The 20,093-nt window shown below is 40.1% G+C and overlaps 1 protein-coding gene across 3 annotated transcripts in view; it reads right to left on the bottom strand.

The window, feature by feature from the left end:
- The window catches only part of si:dkey-28b4.8 (sarcoplasmic/endoplasmic reticulum calcium ATPase 2), a 36,422-nt gene that overhangs the window by 11,673 nt on the left and 4,656 nt on the right, over nt 1–20,093 (bottom strand). For all 3 annotated transcript variants that reach the window (XM_040145398.1, XM_040145400.1, XM_040145399.1), the window contains exons 6-13: nt 8,591–8,729; nt 4,162–4,328; nt 2,421–2,576; nt 2,103–2,244; nt 1,756–1,922; nt 768–856; nt 461–563; nt 162–293 (exon numbers count right to left, since the gene is read on the bottom strand). In XM_040145398.1, the coding sequence (XP_040001332.1) occupies nt 162–293; nt 461–563; nt 768–856; nt 1,756–1,922; nt 2,103–2,244; nt 2,421–2,576; nt 4,162–4,328; nt 8,591–8,729 (1,095 nt within the window). The remainder of the gene's footprint in view (nt 1–161; nt 294–460; nt 564–767; nt 857–1,755; nt 1,923–2,102; nt 2,245–2,420; nt 2,577–4,161; nt 4,329–8,590; nt 8,730–20,093) is intronic.

Raw genomic sequence — 20,093 nt, 5'->3', positions numbered from 1 at the left:
CATCAGAACTTTAACTTTACAGAGGCCTCTCTCTCATGTCCTGTCCCTTTTCCTCGCTCTCCCTCTCTCTCTCTCTCACACACACACACACACACACACACACACACACACACACACACACACACACACACACACACACACACACACACACACACACTTACAGAGCAGCACGCTGTAGCTCTTTCAGCAGGGCTCAGTCCTTTCAGGTCGGTGTTGAACACGTTCATTTTCTCCACCAGACAGCAGAGGGCAGTCTCTGTTGCCTCCCCAACCTTCTCATACACTCCCTTTGCCTGGAACCCCCCCCCCCCACACACACACACACACACACACAAACAGAAGGAATTGAGGCAGATTTATGGTAAGACATATTAACAGTGCAGTTGTAAATATTCCAGAACCATATATGGTAATCTATGGTGTTCTGTGTTGTTGCTGTTGTCAAGTTTGCATTTTGGACCTCATTGTAGTCCAGTGATGAATCATTGCACAGTGCACAGATGGTGGCCATCTCCACCAGGCCTTCATACTGACTGCACTTCACCACTGAGCCATCCTTGTAACTGGAGACAGAAATGGAAAGAGGGACACGTGGAGGACGAACCAAGACAGACAAAAAAATAGACATGGAAAGGGGAATGCATGCAGGTTGTAACAAAAGGAAGGAGAGATTAATTGGAAGGTTATAAGTGTTGGTTTTCATAATCTATATCTATCCATATTCATGAACTGTCAGGGGTTAAGGGTTAAAGGTTAAAAACACTCACACTTCCCCTTCAGGGGCGTAAGTAGAACCAGTCACCGTGAACTCGCTCAGGCTGCAGTGTTCCCCTGATACACTGTCCACTACAAACATCTAAACACACACATGCATGCACACACAGATAGACATTGCAGTAACTGATTAGTTCAATAATGTTAGAAGATCAAATTTTGAGGTTAGTTTCTCATTCCATGTTGTAAACATCAGGTTTTTATACCAAAACCAACACTACATTTGAGGGAAACTTCCTGCTGATTAAGGTCCTGGTGATTAAATTTGAAATTTGCGTGGCTAAAGTACAGATCTTAGGCTAGTGATATACCTTCAGCATCTGCAAGTACGCAAGGGTCCGCTAGTTTCCCAGTGATGTAAATTTTGCAGGTGTCCGTGTACCCTCGAATTTGGTCACTATGCTACAATGACACCAACTGCGCATGGTCCACACCAAGCAGACTCCAAGTGGACTAAAAAGGAGTATAATAAGAACAACTATGTGTCTGTGTTGTTCGCAGCTGTCCGTGTGCACGTGCGACTCAGAGCAGCAGTGTGGTGAGTATGACATGACTCTGTTACTGTACTGATGGAATTAGTGCTCTAGAAAAGTTCATTCTAGTGAATTTACGAGCACAACATGGGGAAAATGCTGAGTTTGCATAAACAGCAAATTCAAAGTGGTACAGATCATATAAGTGCAGTCCATTTACCATTTAAGCAAGCTTAACCTTTTTTAATCTAATGCTAGTATGACAAGCCATTATTTTTTCATTTGGAGTAGCAAACTACCTTTTATAGATTTTTAAGGCACTGAAACTTTATTGACCGCTTTTTGATGATTCCCTTATGTATTAATGGTCTTTGTAATCAATATTACAGTGTCATTTCAGTCATATTCGAGCTAAATGAGGCTGATTGGCCCACATAGCAATTCTGACACAAAGTGGATGTTAGTCCCATATTAATCAGTCTGATGTTATGTTTCCCTATCATCTCACCCTGCAGACGGACATCTGGTTGGTGGTCAGGGTTCCTGTTTTGTCAGAGCAGATAACAGAGGTACAACCCAGTGTCTCCACTGATGGTAGGCTGCGGACAATGGCGTTCTTCCTGGCCATCCTCCTGGTGCCCAGTGCCAGGCAGGTAGTGATGACTGCTGGGAGGCCTGAGAGGAAACAACAGGCAGAGGATGGTGCTGAGCTTCTCCACTGAGCAGTTGGTTTTTATGTGCCTTGCTCAAGGACACATCTAAGGTTATCTAGAGTAAGTGGAAAAGTCGGTCATTTGTTTCCCTACCCAAATTTTGACTGCTCATTTTTCTGCATAGATAGATAAGATATTTGACCTTCTGGTATGGCAGCCACAGCCAGTGCAACAGCAATCTTGAAATAGTAAACAGCTCCTCTCAGCCAGCTGCCTCCATGCACTGGATCATTGAAATGCCCCACATTGATAGCCCACACTGCCACACAGATCACACTGATGACCTGCAGGGTTACAGCAAGACAATTGTTAGGTAGTTACACATTACTATGAAATATATTTATTGTATGGATTATGGAAATAATTTTATAAAATGTCAAAAACAGTTACAAATTCAAAGTTCATATCAGGGTCCAACATTTCAACGCTAAACTACACTTAAAAACACACAGGGGCTTGCCTTAGACAGCTGTTCTCCAAATTGGTCTAGTTTCTGTTGTAGTGGGGTCCTTTCAGGGTCAGTGGAGGCCATCTCATCTCGGATTTTCCCAATCTCTGTCTGTACCCCTGTCGCCACAACAACCCCAATGGCTCGCCCCGCTGCAATGTTGGTACCCTGGGCAAAGGTCATGAAAGGAATAACTTCATCGTTGTACTGTCAGACTCATCTTTATCATAATATTTGACATAATAACACAGTTTCCAAACACCAGCGGTGCCAGTTAAAAAGGTGGGGAGTATAATCAGTATGTTTTGTAATGCTCTGTCTATTTTGCATGCTCTCAGATAAAGCTGTTAAGGTGAAATATAATATTTCAGTGTACTGACTTCTTTCTCTCCTTTAATACCAGGTTCTGATGTGTTTCCTTCACATCAGTATGTGGTGATAACCACACCAACAAAGACAACCTGCAGGTCTTGCAGCCTGTCAAAGTGATGGTGCTAAATAAAACATCAATGGCTGTTGTTCTTTGCCACAGACCATCTGGTGACCCAGTAGCCTTTGAGGTCTGACAGAGATAATACAACACATAAACAGAAACACACATATAAAATAACCATACTGAATATCATATGTGTATATATTTGTATCTTTGTACTCTCATATTCTTGTCATTAATAGCACCCGCTATTATTTCACAGTGTGTATTTCATACTTTTAGTTTGTGTTTCATAGTTCTTGTGTTTATTTTATATTTTTATTATCTTACGTTCTCCAGCATTTTTCTATCAGTGAACAAATCTTACAGCAGATTTGGAAATGATGTACGTCCACATATCCAACATTTTAGTAAATAAAAGAATGAAGTAGGTGTTGCATATACTGGACACATTTATAAGCAATGTATGCCACCTTTTTCTAGATAATTCCAAAGGGTCTGATTTTTTTTTTTTTTGCACATTGTGTTTTATCCACCCAAAAACATCTTGTAATTTTAGAGTAGCTCTGAGGGCGATAAGTAGAAAAAGCAGGTAACTCTGAGCAGATAACCACTCTATACCTTTTCTCTTAGAGCTACAGAGCTAACTTTTTAGGTGTTCAGTGACTGCTGCCTCAGTAAGTAAACAATAAATATATTCCACCGTAAATAAACTATCTGAGGTGTGGAGACACTTATTAGTAGAGGAGATAATTTTTAGATAGAGATGTTAATTTAACTACCTAGATTTGTTCAAGTACTGTGGTACTTAAACAATATTTTTCCTATTGTCAACAAATCTCATGAAAAAACCAAAACCTACAATGTGACTTCCTTGCTCTATCTGTGGCTCTCAGCCCCAACCCCATAGGTTCTTACTGCAGATGCAAATCTGCAAAAAACAGCTCACAAAAATATCTTTTCATTTTTAAAAGGTCTAAAATCATTTCCTAAAACAGCTGGCCACTGTAGTTTTACACTACTCAAACAGGAAGTAGTGTACACTATTCAAACAGGAAGAAATAATGCAATTATTGAGAATTATTTTCAGCAGTGGATCTGGCGCTCTAGTGAGTATTTAAAGCAGCAGGACGGTGTGTGTAAGATTGAGTGAAAATAAACTACAATGTGTGTGCTCATGTTACTGAAGGAACATGTCACCTAGTGCAACAGTGTGTCTCATTGTTGTTGACAATAACAAAAATATTGAATATTGCCAACTTTATCCTTCAAGTGTAACTTGGCCATATCTGTCAAGTGTAACTTGTTGATGAGACTCACAGAGAAGAGCATGTTCTTCTTGTCCTGGTTGACAGCTCTGGGATCTGGTACAGGGTCTGTGTGTTTGAGCACTGACACAGATTCCCCTGTCAGAATGGACTGGTCCACCCTCAGAGTGGTGGAACGGATGGACGTCAGCCTGATGTCAGCTGGTACCTTATCACCCACTGGGGAAGTATGGACAGAGAAAAAAGAAAAAAATCTTAATTTCATTTTGTATTATTGTATTTAGTTTAAATAAGGACAACTACGGGGTTTGAATTCTATCCTGTACGTTCCCTTACTTAAAAAGCTAAGAATTGTGACAAACAAGTTTGCCTCTAAAAATCTAAACTGTAGCATGACAAACTCTACAGTTACACATCATACTAAAAATTCTCTCCCACACCTGCACCATTAAAATAATCAAGCAAGGTAGTGAAGCTTGAGGCACACTGATTAGACATATCTGTTGTCATTAAAATCAATTCCATTTAAGATCATAACCACATAAAAGGACCCACCAGCCCACTTTAGCCAGGATGGCAGGTTGTAAAACACTGACATGGGCACAGGGGCAGCTCCCTCCAGATTTTCCTTTAAGACCCTGTTTGTCGTATGAACTGCATATTTTTATGTGTTTGATATGTTTTTGTTAGCATGGTTCTGTGTATGGACACAAATTTTATTGTTTATTATTTGATCAAAAAAACACAGCGAGTCTAACTTTGCTCTTGTTTATCATGAAAATACCATTCAATACAATCCAAGGCTTACCCGCATCCCAAAAATGCATTAGACTCCCTTGTTAAACTAAAAACAACTACACCTATGTTATATAGTTTGTTGTGTACTTACATTATCCCCAGTGTTTCCAGCAATTTTCAAACCTAGAGAAATCTGTAATTTTAATCAAGGTAGCAGTCCGTTTCTTTTGGTTGCCTGTCAATGGTGACATATCCCCTTCGCGCATGCGTCACCATTGTGGTTGTCTGCCAGAGGCGGTCAAAACTGGCTCTTTATTCAGTTTCAAGCCTCAATTTAACGATACAATTTTTAGAACTTGGTCATTTTTACCTATATATTTCAACTGGATGAAGGATTTTAGTCATCAGATAACTGGATCTTATCAGAGCTCATAGGCTTAACTTACCAACTGCACGATGCAATCTGTGCATCCTGCACTGTACCTTGGTTCCACTTGTTCAGGACGGCAGCCTTCACCTTGTTCGCTGCATTGTCTGTTACTTTACAGACTTGAGGTCTCTCATCTAGGCCCCAAGCAGCCACCACTGCTCTCATCCCTGTTGCAATGTTCTCACTTGTATGATCCTCCCGCAAAAATGCCCTTTGCAAACAGCGACTTTTCAGTTGGAAGACCACATTTATAAAGTGGATGGTCAGACTTACGTAGGGCTCCTATGTCTGGCTGGACCACAAGTCCGTTGTAGGTGCATTATATGCCACTTATGACAGTTCTGTTTCAACTTGTGCCTTTCATTTGTCGTACAGCTCTGGGATGGCAACTTGAGAAAGACAGGTGTGTGATATCGCTTGTCAAGCAACCAGATCATGTTTTTAAACTCTCTTTGGTAACTGTGTTAATTGGTACCATATCTTTTGCGAGGTTAAAAGTTATCACAACAGTGATTTCTCTCTGCCATTTCGAACCTTTCTCATATGGTGGTAACACTGACAAGGGATATCCAAATTAGTTTTTTGCTTTGGATGGCATTCAGATCTGGCTTTGCAATCGTCATACAGACGGTGCCGATTTAAAATGAAACAAATTAGTCATGTTGCCTTGTGTTGTGGTAACAATTGCAAGACACTGTCAACGAAGTACCTGTTTTTAAATCAAACTGACTTGATATGACTGTACTGTGTCAATATCAGCAGCACTTGGTGCCATTTTTCTGGCTCTGGGACAGGAAGATGAATTCTTAGAGTAAGTCCCTTAAGTGTTATGCTAAGGCAACTAGACTTGCCTGAAGTTGTTGAAGACGTTTCACCTCTCATCTGAAAGGCTTCAGAACTGAAGAAGCCTTTCAGATGAGAGGCAAAACATCTTCAAGAACTTCAAACAAGTGCAGTTGCCTTCGCATAGCACTTACAGAATACCATAACCTGGATGACTGAGAATCTTCACGGATATACTTGTAGTAAGTTCACACCAAGCTGGTTAAATTAACATATCTTAAAAAGCATCACAACCCTCTGTCGCACTAAGATGTTCCATCCAAAAAGTGTGATTTTCCATAACTGTGTCCAAAGTGGGAAATCTTAAAAGCACAACACCACAACTATTTATATTGCTGAAAAAAACAGAGATGTGGGCAGCAATTCAGAGGTCTGAAACCAGGCCACCTCAACAGGTCTTTCTCAAACAGCACAAATCTAAGCAGGTACAAACAGAAAGATTATACTGCTTAAATCTGCTGATCTACAGAGTAGCTTATAGGTTGACTAAAATATATTGTTGGACAAAACGATGTGATAAAAACGGATACAGGGAGTTAATATTAAGCCAAATTACTAACACAAGCTACTGGCTGCTTGAATCCAAAAATGTACAGCTATACGCAAGAAGGCATATTGGTCACTGTCGTACGTTTGGCCAACACTGTCGGAAAGAGAATATAACAATAACAGTGGGTCACAGCCTCCAGCTCTTTCCTGAGATTTTTGTTCCGATTAGTGTCACAGAGTTCCCATGCTCTGCAGGATGAATAGTTTTTCTACAGACAGAAGGGCACTGGATCACTAACACAGACACACAAAGAGAGACACACATTTAACTCTGTTTCCGCTCTCTGAGCAGCTTGAAATAGCAGTGGGTATCTGGAGGATTCTAGATTTTTCTTATTGGGTCAAGATAAATTTGTGTGTGTGTGTGCGTGTGCTGTTACTACAGCTGACAGTGTATATATAACCCAGCTGGACTGATTTTATCTGCAAATACAACTGACTGTTTACTCAAATACAAAACATTTTTCACATGGATCATTTCGGCTATTAAATGTTCAAAAAGCCAGCAGGCGAATAGCATAAGGTCCCATCTGGTCCCATCTGTCCAACTGCCTTCTTTGACAAGAGAAAATCTCAGACAAATATTGGGAAAAACACCTGAAAACATGTACAGAGGCACTGATAGATGTTGAAAGCAATACTGTTGACCAGGTTAGAATTTCCATCTCTTCCAATGGGATTGATCACATTGGCCACAAATTAGTGGCAATAAAGCCAGAGCACCGAATACAAAGGCTAGTAGAAGCTGGCAGTTTCTAAGCTGGCACTTTAATTTCTAAATGTACTTAAACATTTAAACACTTGAGAAAAGATGGCAGCACTCAAAACCATCCAACTGGATCAAAAAGATTTATGCACAAGGCCGCTATCTTAAATGTCATATACCTACTGTTGTCTTGTATTCTCTATTTCATGAATCTATACCCCAAAGCCTTCTGAGATTGCAGCTTTGAGATGTACTCCAGTCACATATTTTCCATGAAGGCCTTTTGTGCCTCTTACTGGGTTTCCATGACGATAACAGCCAGAGGAGAGGGTAGAGATGTAGCGGCAGGCATGCAGATTATGATGTTTGCCAGGAATGACTAAACAAAGATGCCACAGTGTTATTTCAGCCGTGTCTAAACAACCATGCAGTGGAAATGTAAATACAAAGCTCTTTCCATGCTCATGGCAGTGCTACAGACACACTATTAGACAACATATTAAATGTGGAAAAAATGGTTTTTGTAAACTTGGAGCTTTAGTTTTCCAATATTAATGGCTCCTGTGTGTGTGTGCATGTGTGTGTGTGTGTGTGTGTGTGTATGGCTCACTACTACTACTACTACTACTACCGAAGAAAAACTGAAAAGCATATCATTACCAGAGACTAGTAATCTAGCAGTAAAATCACACATGCTTGGATGCTGAGAGTAAACAATTTAGAGCAGAGCTCTAAATTAGGTTAAAGTGGTAGCTCGACAGTGATCGTGAATCTTGATTACTGTAATAGCAAATACATTTTAAGTTGGTTTAGTACATTTTTCTGTTGCCAAAGATGACAATTATCACCAAACTTTGCAGCTCTGTTGAACTTTTTTGCCTCTTCCAGCTCATTGTTTTGCTTTAAGACCAATGATACAAGACACACAACTCCTATTTATTATTTAAATTTTTTTCCAAGGCAATGGTTACTGTGTGGAATTATGTGTGCTCATATTTTCACATTCAATATGAAAATGAATACAGTTCATAGGATGAGTATTTCACACTCAAGAGACGTTGAAAGGAGTATCCCTTTCAAAGGATTTCAAGGTAAAATAGTAAAAACTGCACATTGTACAGTGTCTAAGACTCAGACTAAGCCTCTGGTTTTGCTTATCAACCACTATTTCCACTACATGTATGATGCTTTTTGTAGTGCTATTTGTCTCCTTACCTGCAACTTCCACAATGTCTCCAGGAACAATGTCTCGGGCTCTAACTCTTTGGACGCTCTTCTTGTCCTGTCGATACACCTTGCCCATCTCCGGCTCATACTCCTTAAGAGCTTCAATGGCGTTCTCTGCATTACGCTCCTGGAGTCCCCGACAACATAAGAAGATACAGTATGTAAGATGGTTGCTTGTGATACAGCAGCATATGATGTGTGCATGTTGTTAAACAATGTCACACCAAAGCAAAGCCACAGGTACGACTGAAGTCCAGGTACTATAATGCCAGGTCAATCTATTAACAAAGTCAATCACTGAAGCTGTTTCTCCATTGATCTGAATAGTTTCTTCAGTTCTTCTTAAGGGCAAAACCTCAGTGGAGATACTGTAACATCAGTTCCACAAAGGTCGAGATCTATAAGAATAAATTGCTGTTCATGAGTGTGTGGTCTTCCTGAAGGGAACGTTCAAACTGAGTACAGAAAACTCAAATACACAGACCACATTCTGTTTGATTTTCACCATCCATGTCCGTATTTGTCATAATCGAAACATAACACCACCAAGCAAAGAAGGTAACAGGCACAGAAGCTATATTCAGAAACTGAGGTACATCCAACAGACATTGAAAATTTGTGGTAGCCCCGATTGGGCCTTTGTTAAAACCAAAACTAGGTCAACAGAAAACACCAGACCAAAAAAGAAACAGACACAACACAAGATGAACCACACTGCTGTCACACATGTGGCCAGTGACTCTAGGCATCCTATTCCTATGTTTTTCAGACATGCCATGGGCAACAAGAACTGTTATGATTTTATAAAAACTGAAATTTATAAATAAATTACATTTTTGATTCTGTTGAGGCCTTGTAAGTTGAGTTTCGACCTACAGGGCCTCTGTTATACATTGACACATGTGGCATATGTAAAGTGTTTACAATTTGTCAGACCAGAGCAGGCACTCAAAAATGTCGTACTAGCATGAGATCTAGCTGCCAGTTATCTCCACTATGTGAAAATCACAGCATTACAGACGATATATTTATATAAAAAAATGATATACATAGCACATGAAATCAATTCAACATAGAATATTTAACTGATTACAGGACATTGATTAAATATCAACTGTATCTAAAAAAGGTTTGGTATGTTAAACCATTCAATTTACAGTTGAATTCTAAATGCACTGCACTTATATAGAGCTTTTTTAGTCCAACTGACCTCTCAAAGCGCTTTACACTACATGCCACATTCACCCACTCACACACACACTCATACAGCGCTTTTCTGTACATACAGTGCTTTCTATACACACACACACACACACACACACACACACACACACACACACACACACGTACTCACACATTGATGATACATCGGGGGCAATTTGGGGTTCCGTATATTGCTGAAGGACTCTTTGACATGCGGACTGTATTGAACAACCAACCTTAATATTAGTGGACGACCCTTCAAAGGCCCCAACACTGTGTGTGATACTAGTGATTTAAGGTTCTTTCCATGTCACAAGGAACAAGATGGGTCAAATAAATCTTTGCTCGTAGTCTGTATCAGACTGCACGGTACTATTTTTTTCAGACATTGTGGTTGTGCTTATCATACGTGTTTGTATGTGCATAGTTACTTAAAATGTTGACATTAGCCAGTATATCATGAATCATTTGGTGTTGTTTTCCAAATACTGGTATTTAAAACAAAATTTTTAGTAGTCACACTCAGAATTTCTGCTTCTGTCAAATTTTGAAGCAGACTGTCTTCGGCTGTCAGAGCTTTCAAAGCTGGAGTGTTGTCCAGCCACGTCTGAAGGTAAGTGAATGTAGCTGTTCAGAATGGCCTCAACTGTAGACCAAGCCAAAAGCCTGCTGTTATAGCGAGGGGAGAAATGCAGTGGATCAAAAAAAAAATGAAATTGGACACATTGAACAGTCTCTCAGTGAGGGCATCTGTGGTGATGAAAAAAAGTACGGTAGTTGACAACTGAAAAAAGACAGTGCCAGTTGGAATTTCAACTTGCCTACTTTCTCACCTCCACACACCTGGTCAATGACTGCTTAAAGTAGCTGTGTTTATCGTAGAGGAAAGAAAGAACCCCCTTCCCTCATCATTTCACAAGAACAGTCAGCAAACATCCATAAGTCTATCTTTTGCCACAGTCCTTTTGTCTGAAAATAACAATGTATTTTTGGTAAAGTAACTAGGGCATCTGTTAGGATTGGTTACTTAAACAGGATAAAAGTATAGTCAAGGAGCAGCATGGCTTTTGCTGATTATTATCGCAGCCATCATGTTAATTTAATAGTCTTGATTTCCTGCTTGAATTAGCAGCTAGAAAGCAGGGCTGGATAAAAAAATTATTTACCGCGATTTTTTTTTTAATGTTCCAATATCAATTCTTAAAATCCTGAGAACCATCTATGCATTTGCGCCTTTTCACAGTTAACATGTACATATTATGTGTGCAGTGGTTACTTCTTGTAAGTAGTTAAGTTAGGCCCACCCGGCATGTGACCAACCTTCAACGTTGAAATGTAGTTGAAATAATGCTGATTGTTGTTACAATATTGAAAAAACATTGAAACAACATTTAATGCTAATGGTTGTAACAAGGTTAACAAAACACTTATAAATCAGATCTGTACGTTGAATCGACATAATATCTTCAACAACATACAAATGAAATTTCTGCACGAGACTGTAGACTGTAGAGTGTAATGGCTCTGCACAGTCTTTTGGTGTTTCATTTCCAACTTGCAGTAGTTAGTGCAATTTCCAGGGAGCCAAAATGTAGTGTGTAACGTTAGACTGCTTATTCAGTTACTAGTTTTATATGGGTACTTCGGAGCAGTTCTGCACAGGGCGGACCCCACAGAAGTTTGACTACTTTTTCTTTTTTGCTTGAGCATGTAAAAATGGTTTTGGGCGGCTGTTGATAATTTGGGCATCTTTAAGCTCCATTTTGGCTGAACCAGCTGATGTACTCCTGCTGTTAGAATAAGAATGAGACTGACAGCCTTTGGCAGGTATTTTTTTAAAATAAGTGGCAGAATGTGCAGGGAGGGGATAGATTGTCAATGTGGATCGACAGCAAGGTTGTATAAGAATTAATCTTTAATAATTATAAACAGATTGCATTTGTTAAACTGAACTGGTAAGTGCTGATGCTCCATAGCCTGTTTTGTATGAGTTAATTTATTTAATTGCTGCTTATTCAGGTCATTTTTACAGATTACATATTTAAGCCTAAATGAGATTTTAGTGTTTTATTGTGTCTTATATGTCATGGCAGTATTTGCGCTACAGCGCCAGAGGTGCATTTTGCAAAATGTTTATAGGATAGTTTTTTAACTCTACTGTGATCTTTTGATCGCATGTTTAACATTTTACCTCCGATTATTTGATAGAGATATAAAGATTGTATTCTTACAGCATGTTTTCTATTGCACAGTTAATGTTGTTATCCTATGGTTTTCTGGAAAGTTATTAATATGCATTTTTTTAAAGGGGCAATGTGTAAGAATTGGCTAACTGTTGAATTCAAATTGCCTCTGATGTATCATGTGTGCGTGTATGGAAGAGTTGTTTGTATAGAAAAGGTCTGTATGAATGTGTGCGTCAATGGGTGAATTAAGCGGTAGTGTAAAACACTTTGAGTGGTGGATAAGACTAGAAAAGTGCTATATAAGTGCAGTCCATTTCACTCTTTGGTCCTTTCTTCTCCTCCCCTTCCCCTGTGCCATAGATGGACTGGCTGTTGGGCAGACAAAGTCAGGTAGGCCGCTTCATCTGTGGGCTGGAGGACAGTCAAAAAATCCATTAAGTTTTTACTTGATGTTAATGTTAGCTTGAGTAACTAACTTCGGCATAGGGCAGCTGTTGATGTTTTGCCAAACATGCATTAATTGGGGAATAATGTTTTCCTCACTGGTTTACCTTGCAGTCTGATTACAGAGCTGATTGTTGTTTTCTTCAGTTTTTAAACTGACAACAATGATTTCACAACAGCTCTGCCCAGTCAGAGAGACAAGGAAGATGTAGTGGTGACAGAAGTAGAGGATGAGCCATGAGAGGTGTAGGAACATGGGAAAGGGAGAGCAACTGGAGCAGCAGCAATAGCTGAGCTTGAGGAAAGAGTGGAAGAATGTCACCAAGAGAGAATAGCTGCAACACAGGTTTATTGCCTACTCACAGTTACTACTTCCTCATTCTCTCATGTTGGACTTAGGGCTGACTGGACGATACAGTGACTCACTATTGCCTCTTGAGGTACTAAGTGGTATTATGATACAGAATAGGCCAGGGCTACTTGGTTAACATGCTAACTTCTGTAGATATCTCTGCAACACAATCCATAGATGTTTTTGACATAATGTCGAGGCTTTTATTTCTTCACATTCTGTTGATAAATCTTAGTTAATTTTTGAATGTTTTAAACTAAAATACATATTGCCCCTTTAGTGAACTGGCTTTAATTGTGATTGTGCGGAAATTCCATTCTTGTACAAGAACATGAAAATACCTTCAGACCTATTTAGTGTGCTTGAATTCCATGCAACAAAAATATAAACTGCTTTTAGGTCAAATACAGTGGACAGTAGTGATGCGTGGGTCTGGGTTTTTTAATACTTGCATGCACCCGACCCATTATGAGAGCCAACCCACTCCGCCCAACCCGCAAAAATATGCATTAATCAGCCATCTCTCTCTCACTCCTTCTCTCACTTTTTTGTGGTCAGAAACGACAAACACAAGATTTATAAAGCACTTGATTTAGCTTTCATTTATTATTATTCTTATTAATAAGAATATGTATTATAGGAATAAGAAAACAGGTAGCCACTGCTGTCTGCTGTGTTTAATTCAGCACCACAGAGGCGTGGAGAGAGAGAGAGAGAGAGAGAGAGAGAGAGAGATACTGTTTATTTCAGTAATAATAGTAGTAAACTTTATTGGTCATAAAGGTGAGACCATTTTACTCCACCCTCCTGTGTGGAATACGTACACCTTCATATTCCTGAGTACTATGGTTCATACATTAGTTAACAAATTTACTTTATGTTTTACAATGATGAGAGGGACAATCAAGTCGCTTGCGTGTGCCTCAAAGAGAGGACTGACTGTGACTCTCGTTTCAAAGAAACTTTCATAGCTGCAAGCCTGACCCACGGGTCAACCTGCGGAACCTAAGGGCTATGGGTTGACCCCCGCATCACTACCGGACAGATAACAAGTTCTGCTGCACTTAATATGATACGATACGTATCAGGTAAGTAGCAGACAAAGGGGGTACAAATAACTGCGCTCCAAGCCAAAGCAGTCCTTCTGGAACCTTTGCATACAGTCCAGGGAATCCCTCCGAGTCCCTCTCACAGGGCTGTAGGAGCCCCACTGAGTGTCTGTCACACAGCCAGGGGAGTTGCACCACTGAATCTCCCTCACACAGTTGGAGGAGTCGGCCCACTGAGTCCCCCTCGCACAGCCGTAGGACTGGTTCCTTATAGTCCCTCTTAAATAGCTGGGGGAGTAGTTCCTCTAAGTCCCTATCACACAGCAACTGGAGTCCCTCTGACTCCCTCTCAGGTAGACAGTGGAGTTCATCAGACTCCCAGTCATTAAGCAAAAGCAGACCCTTAAAATTTGCTTCCCATGTTAAATATAGACATGGCAATAAGAGGTGAGCCTGTCACTAAGAACACTGTGTTGACATATGACAAAAACTGCTGAATTTTTGAAGTATGGATCCATACACATGTAGCAGCATAACCAAAGATACATCTAAGTATAGATTTTTGTTGGCAACTTTATAAGACAGTGTCTCACGATAGAGCAGTGAATAGCCCAAGCTAAGCCATTAATTCAATTAACTTTTTAACAACAGTCTCCTTTCAATTCTTATACCATGACCTATTTGAAAACATTGGTTGGTATATTGATGTTTCCCCCCATCAGTGATGTCCAGAGTACAACAAGTTTAGAGAGAAGACTGAGGCAGCATCCGATCAGTCACCCACAGCTTAAGCCCAACAAGAAGAAAGTCCTTGAGCACAGAACTATCAAGTGAGGGAATTCACAGAAATGTAGCTATTGTAAATGGTATTGATACATAGTACCTATAGGAGTTAATGATACCATATAACAGCCTAACCCAATTTGGTTTTAAGTTGTACGTTAAATTTGTGTTAAGTACCTAAACGTTTTTATTGGGCAAATAAAAATATTATTCTAGCATTACCAAATAACACCTGTACTAACTTTCCTTCATTCTTGAATTCTAGAAGAAAGTGCTTCAGCTTCTTATAGAAATAAGAGAAATTTGCTAAAAAATTGCTAACAGATCCACTGATGGGAGAGCATTTCAGATAAAGCCAGCCAACACACAAAAAGACTTCCAAGAATTGGAGAGTCATCTTGCAGATGAAAATGAGAGTGCAGCCTTGGTAGGTTTCAAATGATTCATCTTCATGATTATCTTTGTGCATATACGTTCGGGTGAAGCAAATGACACTACTTAGTATTGTATGTTTTTATGTAGCTATAATTCTTCTGGTTCACAGTCTTTATTAATTCTTCTTGGTCTACATTCCTACGGGTAGCTGCTTCAGTTGTCTACTTATAATGTCTTAAAATGGTGCCGCAGGTGGCCGACTCAGTGTGCTGCAGCTACGTGTTGTGTTTGTTTTTGTTTTTTAATGTAGTCTATGATGGCAGAATTCTGGAAATTCTAACAATGGGAGCCCTTGTTCTGCTTAACCTGATCAGAAGACGCAGGACAGGTAGACGTGCTGGTGTGCCTCAGACGCCGAGGATTTTGAATTGCTTTCCCTTCTTTATATCTCTCCAATTTGCAATCTATCCACAACAAAATGAAATAAATATTTTTCTAGTATATAAAACCAACAAAGACTTTTCAAACTCATCTGGCCTCAGCTTTAAAGAAACCTTGTTTACCGATCTGACCCCGGACAGTGTGCGCCACCAACCCGGCTTTCAGCTTCACAGGGCACACAGAGATGGAAAGCCAGGAGGAAATTACCAACTACAAGGTGAGAAAAACAAATCCTCCACCTAAATGACTGCCAATTCACCAACAACCTGAACCAGTTCTATTGCAGATTTGAAAGTTCTAAGGACAACTTTGCCTCCTGTTGATCTCACCATCAAAGCCCAGGATGTCAACAGGCTGTTCAAGAGACAAAAGGTGAGAAAAGCGTCAGATCCAGATCTTCTCTTACCATCCTCCCTAAAGCACTGCTGTAATCAATTAGCACCATTTTTCACAGGCATTTTTAACAAATTGCAATTGGAGTTTTGCTCAGTTCCTACATGGTTCAAGTCCTGAACGATCATCCCAGTCCCCACAAAGACAAACATCACAGGACCTAATGACTACAGGCCAGTCGCCTTTACCTATGTAGTTATGAAAGTCTCTGAACGCCTGGTCCTAGACTAACTGAAAACTATCACGGACCCTTTGTTGGATCCCCTGCAGTTCGCATATAGAACAAACAGGTCTGTCGATGATGCTGTGAACTTGCACTTGCCCTGCACTTCAGACTACAGCATCTAGACAGCCCAGGGACATACACCAGGGTGCTGTTTGTGGACTTCAGCTTGGCCTTTAACAGCGTAGTACCAGAGCTCCTGCAGGTGAAACTGTTCTACCTATCTGTGCTAGATTCCATCTGCCAGTGGATAACAGAATTCCAGACAAACAGAAGTCAGCGGTTGCGGATAGGAAAACACACATAAGACATCCGGACTGTCAGTACTGGAGTACCACAAAGTAGTGTTCTCACACCCGTTCTCTTCAGTCTCTATTCTAACTACTGTGTCTCCAGAGAGCCAACTGTAAGATTCTGAAGTTTGCAGATGACACCACTGTGGTTGGTCTCATAATTAATGATGAGTCGGCCTACATAGAGGAAGTTGAACAGCTGGCTTCCCGATTCAGGCAACAACCATCTGTAGCTGAATGTACAAATCAGCGGCTCTCTGGTTTCCACTGTGGAGTCACTCAAGTTCCTGGGTACCACCATATCCAGAGACCTGAAGTGGAGAGGAACACTGTCTCCATTGCTAAGAGAGCACAGCAGTGGATGTTCTTTCTGTTGCAGCTGAAGAAATTCAACGTTCCACAGGCTCTGATGATCCAGTTCTACACAGTGATCACTGAGTCCATCCTTACTTTATCAATTACTATCTGGTTTGAATCCTACACCTCAAAGGAGCAAGCCAAACTCTAGCGGATAGTCAGGAAAGTGGGGTGGATCTTTGGCTGTAATCTGCCAACATTTCAAGAGAGCAACAATAGCAGGGTGACAAAGCGTGCTGGCATCATTATAGCTGACGCCTCCCATTCTTGAATTCACCTCTTACAGCGACTTCAATTTAGTAAGACTCAGGGCCATCAAGGCAAGCACAACAAGAAATGCCAACAGCTTTTTCCCCTGAGCTGTGGAACTCGTTTACCGCAGCAGACACTCCACTTTAAACAAGACATCATTGAGCTCTTCTCCTGTGGCCCAACTTTCAAGTACCAAGTGCATTTTTATACAACTGTGCAACATCCATATAAATCTGTAATATACTGTAAATAATAGATTCTAAAAACACTGTATGTTTTCTCAGACTCAGCTCATAGGTATACATTCACATATTCTACACTTTTGGCCCCTTCACATTGGGTCCTTTAGATTTTACACTCTTATCATTACCCTATTTATTGTATCTTTATCCTTTCTTTAATTTAATGTCTTACTTCTCTTGAATATATGTAAATAAGCTATGTACTTGTCTGGTCTGTTTAGCATATTACATATCGTACATGTGTGCACCAAGACAAATTCCTTACATGTGTGACATACTTGGCGAAATGAAGTGATTCTGATTCCTATTTAGCACTTCAAGGCAGTATATCTCTAAATCTAGTGGATTTCCACAAAATTTGTCAGTAAATTTATGCTCGCCAGAAGATTAACCTTCTCAATTTTGATGACCTATGAATTTTGCTCAAGCATCCCCCTCAGGGAAAAATGTACAATCCCCACTCTCTGACTACTTGGATTCCACTGACACCAAGCCAGTGGGACAGCAGCAGAAGAGGAATTATATCTTCTGTGATTTGTTGGCCACTCCAAAATCTTGAGCTTACAATTAACAAATTTCACATAATGTTAGAGCCCCAAGTGGTCAAGCATGATCAGGGAGTTATCTTTGATCAGGATATGTCCTTTAACCCCTACATAAAACAAAATTCAAGGACTGCCTTTTTTCACCTACGTAACATTACAAAAATCAAAGACCTTCTGTCTCAAAGAGACGCAGAAAAACTAGTCCATGCTTTTGTTTCTTCTAGGTTGGATTATTGCAACTCCTTATTATCAGGCTGTCCCAAAAAAATCTTTAAATACTGTCCAGTTGATCCAGAATGCTGCAGCGTGAGTACTGACAGGAACTAGGAAAAGAGATTATATCTCTCCTGTGTTAGCTTATCTCCATTGGCTCCCTGTAAAATTCAGAATAGTATTTAAAATCCTCCTCCTCACCTACAAAGCCCTTAATGGTCAGGTACCATCATATCTGAAAGAGCTCATAATACCAAATTAACCCACTAGAACACCACGCCCCCAGAACTCAGGCTTGCTTGTGGTTCCTAGAGTTTCCAAAAGTAGAATGGGAGGCAGAGCCTTCAGTTATCAGGCTCCTCTACTGTGGAACCATCTTCAGGTTTGGATCTGGGAGGCAGACACCCTCTCCACATTTAGAGTAGGCTTAAACCTTCCTTTTTTATAAAGCTTATAGTTACGTCTGGCTCAGGCTTGTCTTGAACCACCCCCTAGTTACACTGCTATTGGCCTAGACTGTCAGGTGACTTCCTATTATGCACCGAGCTCCTCTCTCCTCCCCTTCCTCTCCATCCATTCATATGGCATCAATGCTCGTTACTACCTTGACTTCTTCTCTCTCCTGTGGTTTTGTTCTGCTCTATATGAAAAGTACCTCTGTTATGATTTGGCGTTATATAAACAAAATTGAATTGAATTGAAACTGAATCACTTGAAAGACTCAAATTAGCGGCTCGAAGTTGTATGCCTCCGCCAACTAGTCAAGCCGCAGTTTACATCTGTCTTTCCAGATTCATTTAATATATGTAGTGAAGACGTTGAAGGAATTTAATAAAATTTATTAAGTGTATTTTATTCGTATTAGCATATGAATTCATGCAGCAATGAAGGGAGAGAGGCTGAGTTCCCTTAGAGAGAAAAAAGAAGTTCATTTTCATCAACAACCTGAAGTAAAAAAAAAAAAACATCAAAAGATTTAAATAATTAATGAAGGTATCCAAGCTGAGCCAGCAGTGGGTAAAGTAAGTAGGATTTTGGAGAGGTGTGAGTGTAACCTGCACTATCAGTACATTTTATATATGTGCGGTATGCGCCCCAAGCTTTTGCCTGCACTGTCCTGCAGCAGCTCTGAGCTTATATTTAATCATGGGTCACATCTTCAATTAACAGGTTTAGTGTTGTCTGGGATTAATTTAAAGATAATTGCAGATATCAGGTTGAGCTTTGCTGGTCCGGGGCAGGTACAGGTTAGCAAACTGGACCCATGCAGCATTCTGATACATTCTGCTGCAATTAAAAAATTACCTCACATCTGTGAACTTGTTTAAAAAATATTCTCACCAACATGTTTTATTTGTTCACAGCATAAAGGATGGATTGTTTTGTGGTGTTACTGATTATACGGACATAAGTCAGTGCCCATAAACCACAACTGCAAATAATTATAAACGTGACTGCAAGTGGCAAAACAGAAAACTCACTGTAATAATCCTTTTCACTAGACGAGATGATTTTACTGTTAAACTTGGACCTGTGGGTGAAAGCTTTCCAGTCTGATGTTTGGAAAAGCACAGAACAATATTTACTGTTAGATACTGACTGATCCTGTGACCGTGTCCGGAGATTTAAATAATTAGTGAAATCCCGCTGTTGTACCATCCTTGTGTAAAATTAAGCACACCCCTTCTCTCAAATCAGAGACTGTATATGAAACACATGTATCACTTCTGATGTTACTGGAATACTGGTGTTTAATGAACTACATAGAGAAGTTGTTTCGGGCAGCTCACTCATCACATTGAACAGTAGTATTGATGTTTCTGAAGTCGCTGGATTACACTCCTGTGGTTGATATCGCTGGTAATCTTTCTCATTTTCTGGAATGTTTTTTTGTTGCACGTCAATGTGCAGTAAATAGAAAAAATGGAAAGCAGCCACAAGACACAACTGTGAGGTGTTTTTTGATTTTGGAGACAAGTCTGTCTCTGCCAAGTAAAGCACAATGCCACGTCTGTCCCTCCACATCAAAGCAGACACATACATTTGGCGTGATGTGGAAATTTTATAAAAACTCTCTTTGCCTTAGTGCTGGCACTTTGCCTGCAGGAAAATAGAGCCCATTATCTCTGGCTGTAAGATA

This window comes from Xiphias gladius, chromosome 15 (assembly GCF_016859285.1).
Source record: "Xiphias gladius isolate SHS-SW01 ecotype Sanya breed wild chromosome 15, ASM1685928v1, whole genome shotgun sequence".
NCBI classification, from domain to species: Eukaryota; Metazoa; Chordata; class Actinopteri; order Istiophoriformes; family Xiphiidae; genus Xiphias; species Xiphias gladius.
Note: the sequence above shows the minus strand (reverse complement) of the source record. Positions and strands in the feature narration are given on the sequence as shown.